The sequence below is a fragment of the Acinonyx jubatus genome, chromosome A2, assembly GCF_027475565.1.
Source record: "Acinonyx jubatus isolate Ajub_Pintada_27869175 chromosome A2, VMU_Ajub_asm_v1.0, whole genome shotgun sequence".
Taxonomy (NCBI): Eukaryota; Metazoa; Chordata; class Mammalia; order Carnivora; family Felidae; genus Acinonyx; species Acinonyx jubatus.
Genome location: NC_069383.1, coordinates 37,590,088 through 37,612,321, shown reverse-complemented (window position 1 = coordinate 37,612,321; position 22,234 = coordinate 37,590,088). Strand labels below are relative to the sequence as shown.

The window sequence follows — 22,234 nt, the reverse complement described above, 5'->3', positions numbered from 1 at the left end:
TATTTGCTGTATATGCCTGAAGTGTTGAGCAAGATCTTTTCATTCCGTGTGTCAGAACTCCAGCAGAGTCCAGTGCTGTAACTTCTGGAATCTCCAGTAAGCCTCCCAGTCCCTGGAAAGTACTTCGTCAGGACTCATAGAGTCCTTTGGTACATGTACAGCTCAGTATTTGGACAGAGATGCAAAGAATCCTAGTAGAGTATTTCAGGTTTCTTCAGCTCCTCTTCAGCTCTCCTCTCTAGTACCTTGTCCCACAAGGTACACTCGCTTTTTAGTGTCCTGACTCCGGTCTTTTTTTTTTTTTTTTTTTTTTCCTTCGTCCAGTGAGATAGCTCTGCATCTTATTTGGGTTTAACTTCACTATGTTGCAATTTGGAAAATACCACCCAGCATAAAACTGGCAGTGTATTAATTTTTTCTTTTACAGATCACAACCCTGTACTATTATCCAATGTCTGAAAACATAAAATATATGAAGCCACTTATTTTATAGGGGGAGGGTAGGTGGGATATACATGATTCCATCATGGCTGAAACCAGTTCATTGAGTTGATTTTTATCATGGTAATTTCTTAATTTTTTTTCTTCAAGTGAATTAGTAGTTCTAGATGTTTGGTGATACATTTCCAGAAATGCCACATGGAATCTATTAAGCTTCTAGATATGAGCTCATTTTGATGCTATTCTGTAAATATTCATAGATTCAGCAATAAACTTTATAAACTTTACTATTTTGAGCTCCATGATATTAGAGAAGCTGGGAGTAGTATGCCAATTATAAGAACAGCATAAAGACTTTCTTTTAACTTCAAGAAGTTTTCATAACCCTTCAAAAGACAAAGCAGGCAAACAGTTGACAAAGATGATGGGTAACAAACAGTGGAAATTGAAGTTGGCTGGATAACAATCATATCCAGCATTTAATGACCCATGAACAATTTGAGCTCTTTACATAAATTATCTGATTTGATCATATAAACAATTTTGTGATGTGATATTTCCATTTTTAGCTCAAAAATGAGAAAATTGATGATTAAAGAAGTTAAATAAAATATTGAGTACCAGTGAGAGCCAGAGTTCAAGTCCAGGTCTGCTCAGTGTTTCAGAGTCTGAGCTTTTAACTCTACAGTAGTAGAAACGGCTGCATGATAGAAATGGGAATCCTAATTACAGGTAAGATTTTGTAAGAGGCAAAAAGCAAAGAGAAATAAAATGACCTCAAGGAAAAATGGTGTGTGGAACCACCCTCATTGGAACAGATGCTACCAAAACATATTTGAGTTGAAGAACAAGATAATTGTGTATGAAAACATTGTTTAAGAAAGTTTTTCTGGCAGCAAAAAAGGCTGAATATGATTTAAAAAAGGATTGAGATCAGGGAGACCTCTAGGAGACTTATTTATAGTAATCCCATAATGACTGATTAAAAACTAGACTCTGGGTGATCATACTGTGAATGGTGGAGAGAATACAAAGATAGTTCAAGTGAAAAATGGATCAGAACTTGATTACAGACTAAACTGAGAAGTACAAAAAGGAGCAAGTCAAAAATGCTACCACATTTTTGTTCGGGAGGTGGGGGGCAGGGGGGGGCGGCAGTGGGGGGAAAGAGGGCGAGGACAGGAGTTGACTAATAAAAACAGGAGGAAAGCCAGGGTAGGGAAGGATAATGAGACCCAGTTGACCTTGAGGTTCCTGCATAGCTATCCAAATGGAGTGTTCTGTTAGCATTTAACAGTATAGACTTAGAGTTTTGATACAAGGACAGAAATGTAGAAATGTGAACTATCAGAATTCATATACTCCCTTTGTGCTTCTACTGCAGATTCCTCCCATCTAGACTAAAACATTTTTCATTAACTAACTGTGCATTTATTAAAGATAATATCAAATATCTGTTTTTGTTTTACAGAAAGAAATTCTGGAACAACAGCAGCAAGAAAGAAATGATAACAATTTTCATGGTATTTGTATGTTTTGCAATGAGGAGTTTTTCGGGAACAGGTTTGCCTTTGTGCATTTCTTTAAATATTATTGTGTTTCATCTGAAAACTCATCACAACACCCATAATGCTTATGTAATTTAAGTTCTGTAGGTTGGCTCAGGACCCTTTCCTATATTACCAGTAATTTTTTTCTAATATGCCTAATATCAACCATGGACTATAGTGGCTCTAAGCAGAAAAGAAGAGTAACTTTAAAAATTTTTTTTCTTTTACTTTCTTCCAACTTTTTAGTCTCCAGTACAGTGAAATATTTGTTTTAGGTGTAGAATATAGTAATTCATCACCCATATACAACACCCAGTGCTCATCACAAGTGCCCTCCTTAATACCCAGTATTCATTTAACCTATCCACTGCCCATCTCCCCTCCAGTAACCATCAGTGTGTTCTCTACAGTTAAGAGTCTATCTCTTGATTTGCCTCTCTTTTTTTTTTTTTTAATGCCAAAAATAAATTTGTGCTTAATGTTGTAGGACTTTTTAAATTGGCTGACAGGCAAGACCATGTACAATGAACTACTACAGACACACCCTTCTATATTGTTAACCCTAAACCTTTAGCAGTTTTTGATGTTTTCACTTTGGGATATTAGAAATGATAAAAATCTAGGGGCACCTGGATGGCTCACTCAGTTAAGCATCTGACTTTTGGTTTCAGCTCAGGTCATGGTCCCAAGGTTTGTGAGATGCAGCCCTCATCGAGCTCTTTGCTGACGGCACAGAGGCTGCTTAGGATTCTCTCTCTCCCTCTCTCTCTCTGCCCTTCCCTGCTCATGTTCACTCTGTCCTCTCTCAAAACAAATAAATAAACTTTAAAAAAAAAACCAAAAAACTTTTTAATGATAAAGATCTAAAAAAAACAAACACCCAAAAACAAAAACTGGGGTATTGTTAATTCCTTAGCACAAACTGGCATTCTATAATTCATTTCTAACATTAACTGCCCAGAGTTAGGATCAGACTCTGCAGGTTTAAGGGCATCCATCATTCCCAACAAGACTGCCTCTACTTTAGACACCAGCCACAAGTTCAGTTGACCAACTGGCTAAAAATTCAGATTCTCGCCAGTAATTTGCATAGTTCAGTAATTTACCGGAATGACTCACAAACCTCAGAAAGTGGTATACTTAGGATTGCAGTTTTGTTATAAAGGAACAGCCAAGTGAAGAGATCAGGAACAGCCAAATGAAGAAATGTATAGGGCAAAATCTGGTAGGGTCCTGAACTCAGAATTTCTATGCCCTTTCCTCAAGGAATCAAGACACATCACCCACCCAGCTCATCAAGGTATTCACCAACCAGGAATCTTCACTGAGCTTTGGTGCCCAGAGTTTTTAATGAGGCTTCATTGTATAAGCTTGATTGATTCAGTCATTGAATTTAATCTCTACATTGCTCCCATCTCCAGTCTCCAGACCCCTTCTGTCTCTAGAGGTCTGACTGGCTCAGAATCTCAATCTTTTAATCACATTGTTAGTCTTTCTGTTGACCAGCCCCCATTCTGAAGCTAGCTAGGGACCTATGGTGAGTTGCCTCCTTAGCATAACAAATAGTAAGTTCCTGGGGTTTTAGAAGCTCTATGCCAGGAATCAAGGACAAAGGCCAGACAGATTTCTCATTATACAACAGTTAATATTTACAGAAGTACATCATTTTCTAAACTTTTTTAATGTTTAAATATTTATTTTGAGAGGGAGAGAGAGAGAGTCCCAAGCACACTCTGTGCTGCTGGTGCCAGAGCACAACACGGGCTTGACGTGGGCTCTGCGGGCTTGAACTCATGAAAACGTGAGATCATGACCTCAGCTGAAATCACGAGTCCATCACTCAAATGACTGAGCCACCCAGGTGCCCCTACAAATGTACATCATTTTTTTTAACATTAAAAAAAATTTTTTTTATGTTTATTTTTGAGAGAGAGAGAGTGTTGTATGTGAACAGGAAGAGCAGAAAAAGGGAGACACAGAATCCCAAGCAGGCCCCAGGCACTGAGCTGTCAACACAGAGCCCGATGTGGGGCTCAAACTCACAAAGTTATGTGGAAAAGGAAAATTTTATGTAAATTTATCTAAGTTTTACATAGCAAAAATGCTTATGTGTAAAAATATGTTATTCTATTGAGCATTATTGTCTGGAAAACACTGAAAAGGAGAGGATAGGTACACAGATAAAGTACTTGCTAGAATTCAGAAAATGTTTTGATTGAAACACTGATGTTAGAACATCACTAATGAAGATTTGATTCTTATATAGGTCAGTTGGCATAGAGAAAAATCTGTGCCAAAAGGTACTGTGAAATACTCCACCAAATACTAGTTTTATTCAAAGTTATCAATAGTTAAGCACTTAGACAAACAGAGCATATTAACAATGAGATTAATAAATGTGACCCTACATAGTTAAAAAAAAAACAACAACATTTTCATAGGGATGGATGCTTTATTTCATTTTCTAAAGGAAAAAAAATAATAATCCTAGAAACAATTATTTTGGGTCAGCTAAGTGTCTAAATAAAGTAGATAAAATAAACTGTATAATGTATCAGTATGCATAGTCTATCAATGGTTTGTGTATTAATGAGTTCCCCAAAACTGTCACCTTTATTTTATGAACTAAAGTTGTGATAAAGGGAGTGCTTGGCTGGCTCAGTTGGAAGAGCATGTGACTCTTGATCTCAGTGTCGTGAGTTCAAGCCCCATGTTGGATGTAGAGATCACATACAAACATACATAAAAATAAAGTTATGATAATGGCCCAATAGAATAACATATTTTTACACATAAGCATTTTTGCTATCTAAAACTTAGATAAATTTACATAAAATTTTCCTTTTCCACATAAACTATTCAACAGCCTGGTGACTGTGTATTCAGTGTGTCAAAACCCTTGCATATACTTGATGTGTGAATGGTGGGTTCCAGATCTCTGTCCAATAGTGAGTTAAATGTCTCTGATTCCAGGACATGCATAGCAGGACATATTTCCCTTTGGCAGTTGTCTCTTCCTCCTCCCATGATAAGTTGGAAAAGTCAGCAAACACGTTTTTTTTCACTTAAAGGAGAGAAAACTAATTCATACATAGAGTATATTCCTGTCTACTGGCAAATAATGGAACAAATTTGGACTCACTTTACAAAGAATTCATGTGATTATATGTGTACTTAAATACTTTATAACATATCACTGTTTCATAGCCCAAAAGTGTATTGTAGTGTTTAACCTTTGCATGTACTTCTGATTAGTGTTATCATTTTGAAAATGCTGTTCCTGATCTGATTTTTTACTAGATGATTTATAAATAGTATAAATTGCTCATATTTCTTCCTAGATCTGTTCTTTTGAACCACATGGCCAGAGAACATGCTTTCAACATTGGCTTGCCAGACAACATTGTAAACTGCAATGAATTTCTGTGCACATTACAGAAAAAGCTTGACAAGTAAGTATTTTTTTTTCCATGAAACATCCTGCAGTTATTTTAATTTTCAATTCTGTTGGGAATTTTTTTAAATGTCTGTTGGGAATTTTTAAAAATTAATCTAAAAGAAGTAATTAACAAAATGGACTTTTCTCATTTCTCATGTTGGAAAAGTTCACGTTTTGCATCACAGTGTTGTTCATTTTGTCTAGATCATATTGCCTTTTACCATTTTTTAAATAAAAGTATCATATATACCAAACAATGTACATACCACAAAAAAGTATATAGGGTAGAAGAGTATTCTCTCCATCCAACCAAAGAAATAAAACATTATAAATTTCCTTGAATCTTTATATGTATCTCCTCACTAGTATCTCCCCATTTTTTAATTTTGTATTCGTAATTCTTTTGCTTTACAGTATAAGTTTTCACATATTTAGTAAACATATTGTCAAATTGTATGTTACTCAGCTTTATATCAGACATAATGTACTATATCCATTCTTTTACCTTTTAGTATGTATTCACATTTATATATCATAACACTCCACTTTTCCTAAGGTCATATTCTGGTGACCATGGGTATCTAGAGCTTAGCTTGTTAAAGTAAGGAAGAAATTCTATGGGTCACTAAAATGGCTTTCAAAAATCTATCTACTTTTCTTTCTAGAACAGGGCCCAATATTTTTCTCTCACAACCTAGGTTTTTTTGGTTTTGGGGTTTTGTTTTCAAATAAAATCTCAGCCCACAATATTTGAATCAATAACATTAAGAAAAATGTATTAATTGACACAGATCTGTTATTAAAAGTTCTGAATTCAAATTCTGGTACCAGCACTCCACTACAACAAGTCTTTTCACTCATATTAAATGATCCTTCATTTATAAAATAATACTAGATGTATTTTCTAGCAAGATTAGCATAATGAATATCCCTAGTTAGTTTATTTATCCCATAAACTATAGTTATTTCTGTGACACAAGAAATGGTTAAAAGAGTGTTTAGTAGTGATGACACAAGAATTCAAAATCTGAACTGATTTCAGTCATTTGAGAGTTTTCATGTGCAAGGAAGATTAGACATAACCTGTGTGACTCCAAGAAATAGAACTCTCACTAGACTGCTAGGGAGAAGTTACAGGCCATATGAACTGTCAGACGTAGGATGAGGAAGATATTTTACTAGCAATCTGTTCATTTTCAGTAGAAAATGAATGACAACAGAGAGGGCAAGTAACTTGACCAAGTCCCATAGTTAAATATGTACTGGAAGTAGGAATTAACCCTTGCAAATCTACGCATGGGCTAATTTGTTGTACTCAATGGAGGCAACCAATGCTAGTTATCAATCAGCATAATTATTTGAAGAACATGCCTATGTTTTCATTTTTAGAAGAGATCATTTGATTAGAAAACACTAAAATAATTTTTGGATCTTAGCTATCTTTGTCACAGTTTGAACTGCATAGCCAAGTTGGCTAACTTAGCCAACTACAAAATAAACCACGCATGCATCCCACAAAGTTAAAGAAATAAAGTGAGAGGGTTCCAACAAGGATGTCATATCCCAGTTGAAGATTCTTTGTGACCTAAAATGAGTAATCATAAGACTTAATAATAAAGGGCTATTGCAGCAACTATCCAAGAGACTTGTGTAATCTGTCAATGTTTGTGCATTTCTTTTAGCCTGCAGTGCTTATACTGTGAGAAGACCTTCAGGGACAAAAATACGCTTAAAGATCATATGAGGAAAAAACAGCATCGGAGGATCAATCCTAAGAACAGAGAATATGACCGATTTTATGTCATCAATTATTTGGTAAACCTTTCTCTTCATAATTTAAAATTTGCATTTCCATGAACAAATATCTTTCCAAGGGCTGTCTAATATTTAAACAAGCAATTAGTAGAAAGGTCAAAATGCAATCAAGGGACACTTTCAAGCAGTGATTAGCTTTAAAATGGTTAGTTTATAAATCGCAACTTGATTTGGTTTGTCTTTGATTTGCCAGAATTTTACACAGTAAAAATGTCATGCCTGTAGGATTCATAGTGATCTTGAACAAAAAAAAGTAATAATAGATATAAGGTACTTGGATATCCACGTATTCTCTCCCATTTGTGATATTATCTATTACCTTGAGTCCAGAGACTATATTCTCTACAAAAAAACATCTCTTGACAGCTGGATGTGCTAGGTGTGCTATGCTAGATAACCCTTTTAAAAAAAACAATCTTTTACTCTTTCCTCTTTCCCCTTTAAAAAAATCTTCCCTTCCCCATAAAGAAAAAAAAATATCATCCTCCTTGGCCAGCATATCTTTGATGGAAATTTTAGAGAAACCAAATCATTTCACTAGGCAAGAGGACTTTTATTTGTTTGGCTAATAGAACGTAATAATGGAGTTATCATGTCGAGGATTTTAAATATATTAAAAGCTTTCCTTCCTTAGAAACCTCAAAACCACTTGCTGACCTTTTTGGTTAAGAGAACATATTCAGCTGGTGCAGCACGCGTCACTGGGGGGGGTATTTGGAAATGTGAGAGGGGATTCTGAATGACACAGTGACTGGGAGTGCTAGCGCCCTGCCCTAGTCTGCTGAATTTGGGGGGGGGGGGGCTGTACATTACAAAGGAGAGGATCCACTCGTTTAAAGAAAGGAGTTAAGGAACTCTCTGCTGGAATTAGAAGAAAGCTAGAGAGTTCTCTTTCCGACATGTTTCTTAGGCAAATGGAAATTATTTTTTTCCTTGCAATAGGAAATTAGAATCAAGCTCAGTAGCCACAGAAGGCATAACTGATTATAATCAACCATTTTATCTGTTGGGCAGAAACAAGCATATCCTGAAATATGGTGGAACTCTCTGCTGGAGGGTGGAATTTTTGTCTGTTCTAACTAAACCTTATAGCGTTAAAGTAAAATTCCCCTTGAGAAGCAAGTTTGACATGTGTTTGAAGATTGACTCCGAGAGGTTGCCATGATCTGCTACAAATGTTTTACAACTAGCTAAAGGCAAAGGCACCCTCTGAGTCCTTCAATCTTCTCTAGAAATCAGTCATTCATTCCTAGAACAAACGCTGCTTCAGGGCCAGCCCAGTCCAATGGGGAGTAGACCTCAGTGTTAGCCCTAAGAAATACCACCTATTGCAGAAAGCTGTGGAAGCAATTTAACAGTACTTCCTTCTGGGGATCTTTTAAAATGATATTCAAGACCTTGGGACTAGCGGAACATTCTATAGCTGGAGGTATTTACCTTTTAGAGGAGACTTCAAAAGGACTGCTCACTCAAATTCTGGTGGCACTTTTAGAAAAGTATGATACTTTATTCTCTGGGCATCAAGTAGTGTGTCTGTCAAAACTGAAATTATCTACAAGGACCAGCTGTCTCTAGATGAGCATGCTAGATTTTACTGCCCACTGACTGCCCAGATGTCATGTGGCATGAATCATAGCCTAAGAGAAGTGTTTCAAGAGAATATAAAGACTTTAATAATATATAAAATGAAAATTAAATCACTTTAGAAAAATGGTGATAAATAGCAGTAATTTTTTTTCTTTTAACTAGCAACATTTGAGTACTTGATATGTGCCCGACACCATCTTGGGTATTTATATTAAGCCATTTACTCTTAAGCATATCCCTATGTCACAGGTTTTATCTTTATCACCATTTTATAGATTAGGAGATTAGGCACAGGTCTTTTTCCAAGGTCACATAGTTAGAACAGAATACTTAACCTCTCTGTATATCCATTTTATACTTTTTCCTAGTACCTACCTCTTACTTTGTTGGTTGAGTTTTTGGTCAAGTAATGGTGATGAACTCATAATGATCACCTTCTTGCCTGTTCTCTTTTGTACCAAACTAGAAAGTGATTCAAGGTCAAAGAAAAGCTGACTTCAACAGGCTCCTCAAGGGCTCTGACCCACAACCTTAGCCTTCTTAGCCCTATATACTTTCCCACTGAGGTAAATAGCCCACAATAATAAGAATGATTTAAAAAAATAAAACCTAGGGGTGCCTGGTGGCTCAGTCTGAAGCCTCTGACTTGGGTTCAGGTCATGATCTCATGGTTTGTGAGTTCAAGCCCTCTGCTGACAGCTCAGAGCCTGGAGCCTGCTTCAGTTTCTATGTCTCCCTTTCTCTCTGCCCCTGCCCTGCTTGCTCTCTGTCTCTCTCAAAAATAAACATACATTAAAAAAATTTTTTTTACACAAAACCTAAAATATGTTATGATTAGCTGTAGCATTTTGGAATGATGTAAACTTAACTCAGAAAAGGATTGAAGAAGGGGCGCCTGGGTGGCTCAGTAGGTTAAGCATCCGACTTCAGCTCAGGCCATGATCTCACCATTTGTGAGTTCAAGCCCCGCATCAGGCTGTGTACTGACAGCTCAGAGCCTGGAGCCTGCTTCGGATTCTGTGTCTTCCTCTCTCTCTGCCCCTCCCACACTCACACTCTCTCTCTCTCTCAAAAAAGCAAATAAATAATTTTTTTAAAATTAAAAAAAAAAAAAAATGACTGAAGAAGCTAGTAAAGTCTCTAAAGATGTAGAAGTGTCCTAACATAGAGAATTGCTTACCAGAAGTATCAACCTTAATAATATCCTGAGTATTGTAGTAAATAAAAGGCATCATAACAAATAGAACGAGTATATAAACAACTGTTCCCAATATTAATAATGTGTAGTTAGAGAAAAATGAGGCCCAGAGATTTCTCAGCATCCTTTTAGTTTTCTTTTAGACCTCATTACTGAAAATATTTAATATTTCATAAAAATATTTAATATGAAGAATGAATTCTTCTAAGAGTTTAAGCAATGAATAATGACGTTGCTTTATTTTCAAAGATGGGAAAAACAATCCTGAGAGACATTCACTGTGTATTCCTCTGAGGGAAGAGGCTTACATGACTGAGGAAAGTGGGCCAAAAAGAGAAGAACTATTGTTATTAGTCGTCAGGGTCTGCATACCCATTTCTCACATCCTCTTCCCTGTAAGAGTCACTTTAACTGGCTTTATACATTCTACAAACATTTGAGTGCCTTCCAGGTACCAGACACTGGTGAAAGAGGAAGAAAAATATTACGGACAAGGTGGTTAATTTAAGTCCCTACTCCCAGAGAGTTAAAGGTTGGTATGAGAGACAGGCGTGTAAGCACGTAATTTCAGCACCTCGGAATGGGGTGTATGAAGTTAATGCTTGGACCTCTCCTGTAGCACATTAATGCAGTAATTGAGTCATGGGCCCACAGAGTTGCTCACCTCCGCTCCAAACAGAATCTCCAGGCCAGCAGTGCTGGCAGCATCCAGGATATTCCTGGCAAGATGCCCTCTGATAGTCATCAAAGGTGAGAGAGCTAAGGACAGAGGCTGGTTTTGGCTCTCCTCTGAGCTCAGCAAATTGACAGATACATTTTTCTTCCTTAGGTGAGATGATTTCCATGTTTAATAATTCATATCCGTTTTTTAATAATAACAGACTTGCAAATACATAAAAAGTCCCTGTGCATATTCTGGATTACCTACTTACGGGTTCTTTCTTTGTTCTCTCACAAACAAAAGGGCTCAATGGCTGGGGGGATGGCCAAGGGGACAATTTCACAGGCAGTTTCACATTCAGATTCCCCTGCCTCAGAGGGAAATGAACTGTGTACATCATCATTGAGCCTTCAGCTGCCTATTCCTAAGGTACTCCTGTTTCAAGCCCTGAATTTTCCTAAAGGAAACTGTTTTTGCTGTGGCTTTATCGTTTTTTGATTTCTATTTTTTTATTCTTAAAATATACAGAGCCATTTGTAACAGAATTGTGCTCTTAACCTGTTTTCATAGTTTTGGTATAGTTCTCTCTACTGAAATTATTAACATTTAAGACACCTCTTTCTCTGTTTATGATGGGTTTTTTGTGTAAGTGCATAGAAGTTTGTGTGTGGAGCGGTGGGGGTGCTGGGTGAAGAGGATTTTTTTTTTTGTTTTTCTTGTCCACCCTCTCATTGATCATAAACCATCTGATGCAGGAGGTTGAGGGGGTGTTCTGAACATCTTTACTGACATGCCTTCCAAACTTTGTTTTTTTTTTAATTCTTTGCTTTCCTAACATGATTCATTAGCAGGCACAGAATCTTAATTAGGGAGTTCTGTGCTCTGTTTTGTTTTTTTTTTTTCTTCTTTTTGGGTCTTATTCCTATAATAAACTATATATATTCGACTGTACATGGCAGAGCATTCTAGGAAAGTCTGGGCCAATGTCACCTGCAAATCACTGTTACCTACTACACTAATGATCACGGAGTTCCATTTTCCTCTCAAATGGTAAACAGTGCTGTATTGCCTAGAAAAATTCCTACGTGTTCTACCAAATACTGAGAAAATTGCACAATAATGCTTTCAGTTTGGAAGTTTGATACTGAAAGATATTTTATGTCTCTTTGGCTAAAACATTTATTGATCAACAACATTTGCCCATATCACTGAAAATGGTAATAGATGGCCCTTCCTTGAATTAATATCTTGCAGCAATGACCTTAAAGTACAAGTCCGGAGAGACCAAGTAATCCATGAAAGATTTAATTCATCACCAAAAATTCCAACTAACAAAGATCCCATTGGCAGTTTTGAGGCCATTCTTGGTGTCCATAATGAGGTTCAGACATTTCGTGACAACTCTGGGAAATACATTATAGACTCCAAATTAAATATCTCTAATGACATTATGGTAAATCTCTGCGTGTCTGAGTTTATGCATCATTTAGCTGATAGATAATGACAGCTTCAAAACCTCTCATTAAGTTGATGAATGATAGATTTTCTTTTTTCCTAAATCATAATGGACCTTATAGTTCTTTGTTTTTGGTTAAATGAATACCTTTTTAGAGAAAAAAATATTCATAACTGAGAGTAAATTTTGGTTATTTTTTTCCAAAGGAGGAATATCTATCAAGGATGTCTGTATTTGTGGCAGGTCAGGTCAATCTTGACTGTAACCATAGTTTAGCTGCTTGAAAAGGTGTCCATTATTGTTCCTACATCCCTCTTTAATGTACTCTCTGCTTTTGCATGGCATAGTGGGAAAATTGGATGGAGAGAGAAGAAAAGACCAGAGAATGACTCAAGAATAGAAAAGAGAAATGGTTGGGCCAAAAGAAATGATTTCTACTCAACGCTCCATAAAGTTTTGCTGAAACTATGACTCAATTTGCCAGACACAGCCCTAAATGGGTAGAGCTTCTCCATGAACTGTGAGAAATAAAAGAGATTTGAGTAAATACTTGAGTACTTACTGTTGCCTGGTACCATGTATTTATATCCAGGCGTTCTTTGTTTTATTGCACTTTGCAGACAGGCATTTTTTACAGATTGAAGATTTGTGGCCACTTTGTTTTGAGCAAGTCTATCAGCACCATTTTTTCAACAGCATTTGCTCACTTCCTGTCTTGGGGTCACATTTTGGTAATTCTCAGAGTACTTAAGTAAGGTATGTACATTATTTTTTTAGATAAAATGCTTGCACACATAAAATACTACAGTATAATATAAGCATAACTTTTATATGCACTAGGAAACCAAATGTTCATTTGACTTGCCTTATATTGATGCTCTGGAACCAAACCTACAATATTTCTGAGGTATACCCATACATTAACTAATTTATTTAATCACCTTACAAAAACCTTTTGAGATAGAATCTAAATTGGCATTGAATTGTTAGATTTTTTCAGTTATAATTTAATTTAAAAAATACTTTCTAGTACTTACTGTATGCCTGGGTCTGGAAATGTAACAGTGAACAAAGTCCATGTCCTCATGGGCATTCTGGTGGAAAAAACGAATAGCGAATAAGAGAACAAATAGATAACACAAACTTGATTTCAGGTAGTGATCAATGCTTTAACGAAAATAAAAAACATAATAGGGGAATAAAAAGTAACTTGGAGAAGGGGTGTAGTTTTAACAGAGTAGTCAGAAAAAGAGATGGTGACATTTAAGCAGATGCCAGAATGACTGAACCCTGCAGTTATGTGAGAGAGCAGTGTTCAGACAGAGAATACAACATGTACAGGACCTGGGTAGAGGTGAGCCTGATGTGTTCAAGCAAAAAGACTGATGTGTCTGGAGCAAACTGAGCCAGAGAAAAAGTGGTGGGCCCTAAGGGATGGAGAAGGAGCCAGGGCAGAACGTGGAGATCTTACAAGCCATGGTAAGGCCTCTGAATTTTGTCCTCCATGTAGTTAAGAAGCCATGGGAGGGTTTATACAAACAGGGAAGTGTCCTTTAGAAAGATCACTGTGCTGCTGTTTGAAAAATAGACTGTAGGGGACCTCAAGGAGAAACAGTCCAGCTAGGACAGTGTTTCAGGGTCCCCATCCAGAGATATTTTTGGATTTCTAAAAAGATCCCCAAGAGATTCTAATGTACATCCAGGGTTAAGAAATCTTGGTTTACATTTAAGAGAAAGGAATTTGATTGAAAAAATACTGCTGCTTCTCCAAAAAGAAAAACATTAAAAATGTTTTAGGATACATCCTTCCTTGTCACCGAAATAACTGTTTTAATAAATCCTACGTGTATTGATTTAAGACCACCGAGTATGAATTTCTGTGGGGTTTTTTTTATGGTTTTTTTTTTTTTAAGTTCTGTGTCTATTTTCTCTCTCCTTTCTCCTCTTCACCCTGCTTCTTCCAGCTCTCTAATCCTTCTGTTCTTCCCACAAAGGAACTTGGAAAATCGTGGGAGGAAGTTCAGTTGGAAGATGATCGGGAGTTGCTAGACCATCAGGAAGAGTAAGACTTGTTACTGCTGCTAATTAATTGTGGTTGTTTTAAGAGTAGGAAAACATTTCTTCAGTTAGTTTAAAATGATCATTCTGAAGAGAGAATAGAAATAAAAAAGACTTTCTTTTTAAGCCATCCATCCTTCCATGTATTAGTGCAAAAACTTGAATTCAAAGTAACTTCAGCATAAAAATCATTAAAGCGACTGTCACTCTAACTAAATAGTTTTTTGCCTTTAAAACTGTTAATTGGGCACACAGGTAAAATATAGTGCAGAGAAAAATACCTTCTATTGGTGTTTTGCTCACTTGGTTGGTGCCCAGACCTTGAAGTGATATGATTAGAGAATATAATGGAAGTGAAGTTCACCTTGTTCCATGTTCATCCCATTGAGTCACTGAAAACTCGAGTCACTGGAAACTCACAGCTCCTTTCCTTGGAGTTACAGCCTTGAGACGTGTGTTTTTCAACCTAAAAGGATTCCCTGTTACTCATCCGCTTTTCCTTCAAAGCCGTTTGGCCTTTTTTTCTCTCCTGGAATTTCAGTTTTCCAGGCTCAGGAATGAGAAGAAGTTGGCAGTATCTCCAAAAATAAATGCAGGGGGTGGTGGGTCGGCAGGAATGGTAGGTAAAATGGGTCCTGTATGATTTTTAACTTCTCTGTCTACCACCAGATTTAACACTTGTCCCATTTGAATGATCAGCATTTCTCACATGAAGGATATACGATTTGCGTTTTAAAACACACCGTTTGTCATGCAGAGACATACTCCCAGCCTTACACTTCACAGCATGTGTACTTAGTGGTTGTGGCTAATGAGAGAGAGCATCGCATCTCTGATAGGCCTCCTTTGCAAATTAAACCTGGCTGTGTCAGAAAGACATTATCCTGATTCTGCAGTGAAATAGCTGCTCAGAAGAGAAGCAGATAGAAGAAAATGGAGCAGCACCTGTTCGCTATTTATATTAATTTCATGGTGCTGCTCTGAATTTCAAAAGCTGTATCAAAAAGTCATAATATGATGTGACAATCTTTACAGCGATGTCAGAGTTGAAAGAGATTGGCAGGGTTTCCTAGGGAGGAGAAAGTAATACCAAGTGACTGTGTGAGGGGAATCTCCGTATTTACTATTTTCTTTTTTAACACAGCGACTGGTCTGATTGGGAAGAGCGCCCTGACTCTGCTGTCTGCCTATTTTGTGAAAAGCAAGCAGAAACAATTGAGAAATTATGTGTCCACATGGAGGTAAGATGCTTGTATTCGTCTGAATTTTGTTTTCTTCTGGCAAGGTGGCTGATAGCAGTAGCAGTCTTATCAGCTTCTATGTTTAATTTCTGTCATCCTGTTCCTAAAAATGCGATAAGCAAAACGAGAGACCGCCAGATCCGTCAAGGAGAACCAGAACTCAGGACAGTTGAGTACAGGGCACTGGACCTATGTGAAAGGTCAGCATAGGAGTTCGCAGACTATTCGTGCTGTCCTTCCTCTCAGATCTTTGTAGATAATTCCCATTTAGAATGCAGGACCTGTATCCATGATTAACAGTGCTCAAGATATAAACAGGTTCTAAGTCTTTTTCCACTGCTTCCTGTGCTGGTAAGGAGAGCAGAAGGGAGAAGGTTGCCCTTCACAAAGCCCTTGATGAAATGGGGGACACCGGCAGAGAGGGTGCATGGTGTGGCTGTGCAGCTCCTTCAGTTACAACAATTTGGAGGGAAGAAATGTGAGGGCGTTCCCAGCCTGTGTGTTCTTTTCTGGATGCCATTTTTATGTTACAATTAAGCTTGAAGGTAATAATTCTAAACCTTTTTTTCATGCCAGTGTATCTGAGAGACGACACACTCCCAACACCTCTGATACTAAGCTGCACAGTGGGGGTGGGAAGGGGGACATCTAATGATTCAGGACGGTAGCGCAGCTTGGGGGCAGAGGGGTGATTATAATAGAAAAATATTGCCGGATGATTCTCATATGCTCTCCCTACCCTCCCCCGGCCGTCTCTGCCAACCGTGACGCAGAGCATCCTGTTTCACCCACCTTCTCCCCACTCTCATTCAGACGCACTGTTCTCAATTCCGTAAAGTAAGAACTTAGAAGGTATTCAAAAGGCCACGAGCATTTACCCTATGAAAGCAGAGAGTAATTTTCTCTGAAACAGGTTGCTGATAGTATTGTGTGTATAGTTTCTAGTATTTAAAATTAATTCATAATATCCTAAAATCTTTGAACTGAACTCAGCCCCCCACCCTGTGTAGGAATTCCCTTTGCAACACCCTTGACCCGTGTCCACGGCCTCTGCTCAGTCACTTTCGGAGATAAAGAGTCAATGGTGTTCCTAATCATCCTGCCTCTGATGTGACACTAAATGCCTTCACAGGGAGTTAGATGGTCTTTATTCTCTGTAAGCTTTTAAGTTCAAACATTTACCCAGATGGACGATTGCAGGAGTGGAACAGAATAAAATAAGTCTGCATTGTAAAAATCAAAAGAAATGTAATTTGTGGGAAGATGTGAGTGAAGAGAAATTTGCATTAAGCAGTGTACTTGACAGCATAAAATGAAAAGCAGATTTGCAAAATCACCTATCTGCTTGTGTAGCAAAGGACCTATATCCATAATTCGAGTCCAGGCGCACAGTATGGTAAGTAGGGCCACGTCTTACTAGAGACTGGGGACACTTTTGTCAGACTGCAGAATGCATACATAGTAAATTGTGAAAACTGTAGATACAAACTGTGAATAATTAAAATGTTTTAGCTGATTGGCATGACTTGTTTGGACTGTGCTTTAAAAAGTAGTTGGATGTGGGGAGGGAAACAGTTACATTTCGACTACTTCAGAAGCAGAAGATGATGAACTGAGACTGAGTTTCAGCAGTGTTCAAACTCCTATGAATAAGCTGTCTGTTTATAACTTCAGCCTGAAAGATTAAATAATTTATATACTCACAGATATTCATTCCTTTTTTTAGGAAGCACACGATTTTGATCTCCTCAAAATAAAGTCAGAACTTGGTAAGTTTGATTCAGAAGTTGTTTTCCATGATGCTGCATTTTTATACACTATTCTGTAAACGATGCCTGCGTTCAGTAGTCGTGATTGGGGAGTGCACAGCCAAAATGTGTCTCTCCACAGATGGTCTCAGCAGGACTGCCTGAAGCAGTGATTCACAACCATTTTGAACTGTAACGTTCAAATATGGTTTTTGGTTTCATATGGTCTTCCTTCTTTCCTACATATATGAATATGCTTCAAATAAAACACAAGTTAATGGTTAGTATCTTTCATAAAGTGGAAGGGGCTGATGGGAAGACCATGGATTTTGAAGTCAGAGCTCAGATTCCAGCCCCAGCCCTTAATGGCTGTGTGACATAAGGCCTCAGGTCAACAGACTGTTACAGGGAGTGGAGAATGTATACAAAACACCTACTGCACTGTTTGACAGTGTAGCTAGATTATTTACCATAGACAGATGTACCCAATTGCATCATTCTCAGTGTCACTGTGATAGAAAGATTAGGGGCATAAAGATGTAAATTACTGACTTGCTAATGGCTCAAAGATTAGAAAGTTTACCTCCCACACCTCAGCTCACTGACTATTTTCCTAGACTCTGGAAAGTGTTACATTACTTTGCTGTCCTTACAGATACGTATGTATGTCAAATCCTACCTCAACCACTTACAAACTGTGTAGCTGTGGACAGTTTCCTAACACATAATGTGGACATGGTAGTACTACCTATGTGGTAGAGTTTTTCAAGAATTAAATGTATTAATTAATACATGGGAAATGATTAGAACAGTGCTTAGCACATAAGCCCTATATAAGTATTGGCTGTTGTTATTTGGTATCTATTATTACGCTTTACAATTGTACTGCCTCTTCAGGTTGGGTAATAAAGGGAAGTGGCTCTTTTGCAAAAATGGGTCTGACCAGTTGTCTAGTGATTCTGTAAACTGTCATTTTCAGGATTGAATTTCTATCAGCAAGTAAAATTGGTCAATTTCATTCGAAGGCAAATTCACCAATGTAGATGTTATAGTTGCCATGTGAAATTCAAGTCCAAAGCAGAGTTAAGGACTCACATGGAAGAGACTAAACATACATCACTGCTTCCTGAAAGAAAGATATGGGATCAACCAGAGTGAGTAATCCTTAATGTCCTATGTTTTCAGTACTTCTTTGCTCCATAGCCCTTATTTGTTCCTTTATTCAGTTAAATAAAAGAGAAACGTATGTTTATTGTAAAAAGTAAAAATTTTCAAAAACCTTATTTTTAAGGGGCGCCTGGGTGGCTCAGTCAGTTAAGAGTCCGACTTCAGCTCAGGTCACGATCTTGTGGTCTGTGAGTTCGAGCCCCGCATCAAGCTCTGTGCTAACAGCTCAGTCTGGAGCCTGTTTCAGATTCTGTGTCTCCCTTTCCCTCTGCCCTTCTCCCACTCGCACTCTGTCTCTCTCTTTCAAAAATAAATAAACATTAAAAAATATATATTTTAAACCTGATTTTTAAAGTAATCCCCCTTTTATAAATGTAACCAACTATTTCAGATTTTGTGGTATGAAGATAGATAAAGATGTAGATATAGAAGTATCAATTTTTAAAATTATGTTAAGAGAATGTTGTAAGCATTTTTCTATACCCATATACATCTATTGCATCATTTTTTAGGGTTGCCAAATATCCCATTCACTAGATCTACCTAATTTGTTAGATAGTGAGATTACTTCTTGCATTTTGTTCTTATAAATAGTAACACGATGACTATCCATACGCCTGCATTTTTGCACGCTGATCTAATTTTTCATTTAGATAAGCTCCTAGAAATAACATTACTGTGTCGAAGAACATCCAACTATTAGGGCTTCTGGTATATACTTTGCATCTCAGTACTTTATAAATGTCAAGCAGTTGGCCCACAGATCTATACCTCTGTAGGTGGTATCAGACTGCCAGGTATCCTTTGCCAGTTCAGCCTTCTGGGCTGGTCCTCATATCAGTCTGGACAACCTCAGCTGAGGGAACCTCTGAGAGGTTATAGGGTTCTAGCTACCTGGAGGTTCCTCTCAGAGAATGTTAAATCTGCACCACCACCCCCTCCCCACTCCACCCCTGCCCCCGAACACTAGCCGAAAAGCGCTAGATTTTCATCTTTAAAAAATCCTAGATTTGTGAAAGTCATTTCTGGATTGACCTGAGACCCTGTTCCTATAATTCTCATTAAGTAAGTTGAAATCTTTAGAGATACACCAGAGCTAACTCCTAAATGTGTCCAGAAAAGGAACCAGAATAATAGACTTAAAATTCTGTAGATGTTTGATTTTTGTTCACCTAGAATGAAGGAACCAGTAATGATTAGGTTGGGAAGGACACACACACACACACACACACACACACACTCTCAAGGGAAATTGTTTTCATCAGATATATGAAGGATTAATGTACGAAAGAGTAGCCATATTTGAATTTTGTTAACCTCTAGGGAGGAACTGGGACTTAGAGTAAAAATGAAAGGGTTGTCATTTTTAGCCTTATCTGTGGAGATATCCCTAGCAACTAGAGCTGCTCGGTTCTAGAGTAAGCTGCCTTTTCAGGTAGTGAGTTTCTGTGGAATATGAAGCACAGGCCAAATGGGCAGCTAGCAAGGATACTAGCAAGAATGATGTCATCCAGTAGAGGTCAAAGTAAAAGTAATTCACAAGTTATTTCCCCATACCACCTTTGCAAAATGCTGTTGAAACTGTTGACAAAGAAACCTGGCAGAATTATAGTAACATGTATGTTCATTTGCCTAGAAACTTTTCTGGATTTATTCAACATGTCTTTGGTTGTTTTCAGGTATTATTTTCCAACCTATGAAAACGATATTCTACTATGTACACTGTCTGACAGTGAAAGTGACCTGACAGCTCAGGAACAAAATGGAAATATCACCATCATCAGCGAAGATACATCTAAACTGCATGCTTTGAAACAAACCAGTATTTTGAACCAGTTGCTACTACATGAGGGCTTGAAAAACTAGAAGAAAATGCCACAGAAGCAACTTTTCATGTTTTTCGCTTATGAGACAGACTCAGAAAAATTGTTTAAATTTGAACATCAGCAAAGGATTAGACCCTGGTGAAATAAAATTTTTCAAAAGTACTTTTTAAAAAATAAAGTGAGGACTTTTTGTATTTTGGCTATAACGTTTTACTATGTAATCATTATAAATGATCTCATTTCATTAGACTAGGTTATCTATAATAAGGAGGACATGTGGGGTGCCTAGTTGGCTCAGTTGGTGGAGCATGTGACTCTTGATCGCAAGGTCATGAGTTTTAGCCCCATGTTGGATGCAGAGATTACTTTAAAAAAATTTTTTTTTAATAAGGAAGACATGCAAATCACAAATGAAGTGTTCAAATTATTGATAAAGTTTTTTTTCCTCTATCACCCATTCTCCTGTAGACTGGTAGATGTAAGAAGTTCCAGTAAATTTGTGTTCAAAATTATTTTTTGTCAAGGATAATTTATAAGAAGTACTATCCCTGTTGTATCACACCAGGCACGTAATATCCATGTACCAGTTTTAGGGATGTGAGAATTGACAGTCCACTCAGGTATTGTCAGCCAGTGGATTCTTAGAAAGTTCCCCATCGGTCTTTCATCTAACCAGTTTAGTATTCATTGATAATTGTTACCTATTATTTTTTGTAATGGCTGTAAAATGATGATTTTTCTAATTCTATCATTTCTTTTACAGTGGGTTCTTTACACAGCATGTGTGCTATGGAGCACTGGAGTTTTAAGTTCTAGTTTTCAGTTGTTAGTACCAGTCTGTGTAGGCAGTGCCCAAAGACTAATCTTGAAGTAATATAGACTGTCCAGAGTCTCAAGCCTAATCTCCTACCATATGATCCAAAATTGACTGGATTTGTAAGTTATATAGGCTCTGACCATGGCTTTAGATTTCCAAGCCTCCAGCTTTGCAGACACCTGCACAAGGCTTTTATTAAAAATCAAGCAGAGAAATGCAAGCCCTTATTATAATGGAAAATGCCTAAATTAAAGACACAATTGATCTAAATTGAGTTTATGTTTATTTACTTTGAGAGAAAGAGACTGAGTGAGTGGGTGAGGTGCAGAGAGGAGAAAGAATCCCAAGCAAGCCCCGCACCATCAGTGCCAGAGCCCTACACAGGGCTCATACCCATGAATCATGAGATCATGACGTGAGCCAAAACCAAGAGTCAGACGCTTAATCGACTGAGCAACCCGGATGCCCATGATTTAAACTTTTTTAAAATCAAAGATTAATAAGACAGTTAGTCTGTGCCTAGAACCTTATGTCTCTAGGAATCAGATTTGTTCAGGAAATCAGAGAATGTCTAGAGTGTTTCTAGAATATGTTTTAATCTTAGAACAAGCGCTATGAAAGAACAAAATTAAGAATAATTTGCGTGTGAAGGAGAAAGCTCTTTTGGAGATAAAGTTGAGGTCTTAGAGAACAGATCAGATGGATATATAAGGAAAAATGAAATTGAAGGACAGGTAAAAGGGAAAAGATGATGTACTTAGGTTTAATTCACATAAGAGGTTATCTTTTTTAATGACTAAGATGTTTTGGAGGGTACTTTTTTTTTTAGCTCAGAAATAATAACTTGGTCCCCAAAAAATCAAACAACAATAGAAGCAAAATCTCAGCCAACTGTGCTGACTCTCAGAGGGAGCAAGATGATAGACCCCTATTGGCAAAGTACTCTCTTAGAGCTACACAGAGAAGAGACTCTTTGGCAAGAACCATTGAAATCTCCTTCTTAAAAACTGAGACACTAAAGCCAAGTGTACCCTGAAAGGTTGGACAGTTCAAAAGGAAAGGATCAGTCAGGTGGAAGTAAACTATTCAAGGGAATACTGAATGGGTTTCCAGATGTCACTAAAATTATAAATAGTGATACCAGTGCTCCCTAGGCCCAGAGGGAACACACCTGACAAGTTTTGAGAATTAAGACTCTTAAGTAAAGCCAACCAGAAAGAAGAAACGTAT

The 22,234-nt window shown here is 37.4% G+C and overlaps 1 protein-coding gene across 6 annotated transcripts in view; it reads left to right on the top strand.

Annotated features, from left to right (window-relative positions):
- The window catches only part of ZNF277 (zinc finger protein 277), a 111,037-nt gene extending 90,672 nt beyond the window's left edge, over positions 1–20,365 (top strand). For 5 of the 6 annotated variants that reach the window (XM_053218207.1, XM_053218205.1, XM_053218209.1 and 2 more), the window contains 8 exons: positions 1,913–2,004; positions 5,333–5,443; positions 7,113–7,245; positions 14,112–14,209; positions 15,350–15,446; positions 17,173–17,215; positions 18,174–18,348; positions 20,041–20,365. In XM_053218207.1, coding sequence (XP_053074182.1) covers positions 1,913–2,004; positions 5,333–5,443; positions 7,113–7,245; positions 14,112–14,209; positions 15,350–15,446; positions 17,173–17,215; positions 18,174–18,348; positions 20,041–20,227 — 936 coding nt within the window. In that variant the 3' untranslated portion in view covers positions 20,228–20,365. The remainder of the gene's footprint in view (positions 1–1,912; positions 2,005–5,332; positions 5,444–7,112; positions 7,246–14,111; positions 14,210–15,349; positions 15,447–17,172; positions 17,216–18,173; positions 18,349–20,040) is intronic. The other variant, XM_027075299.2, reaches the window with a different exon arrangement.
- Positions 20,366–22,234: the final 1,869 nt, after the last annotated feature.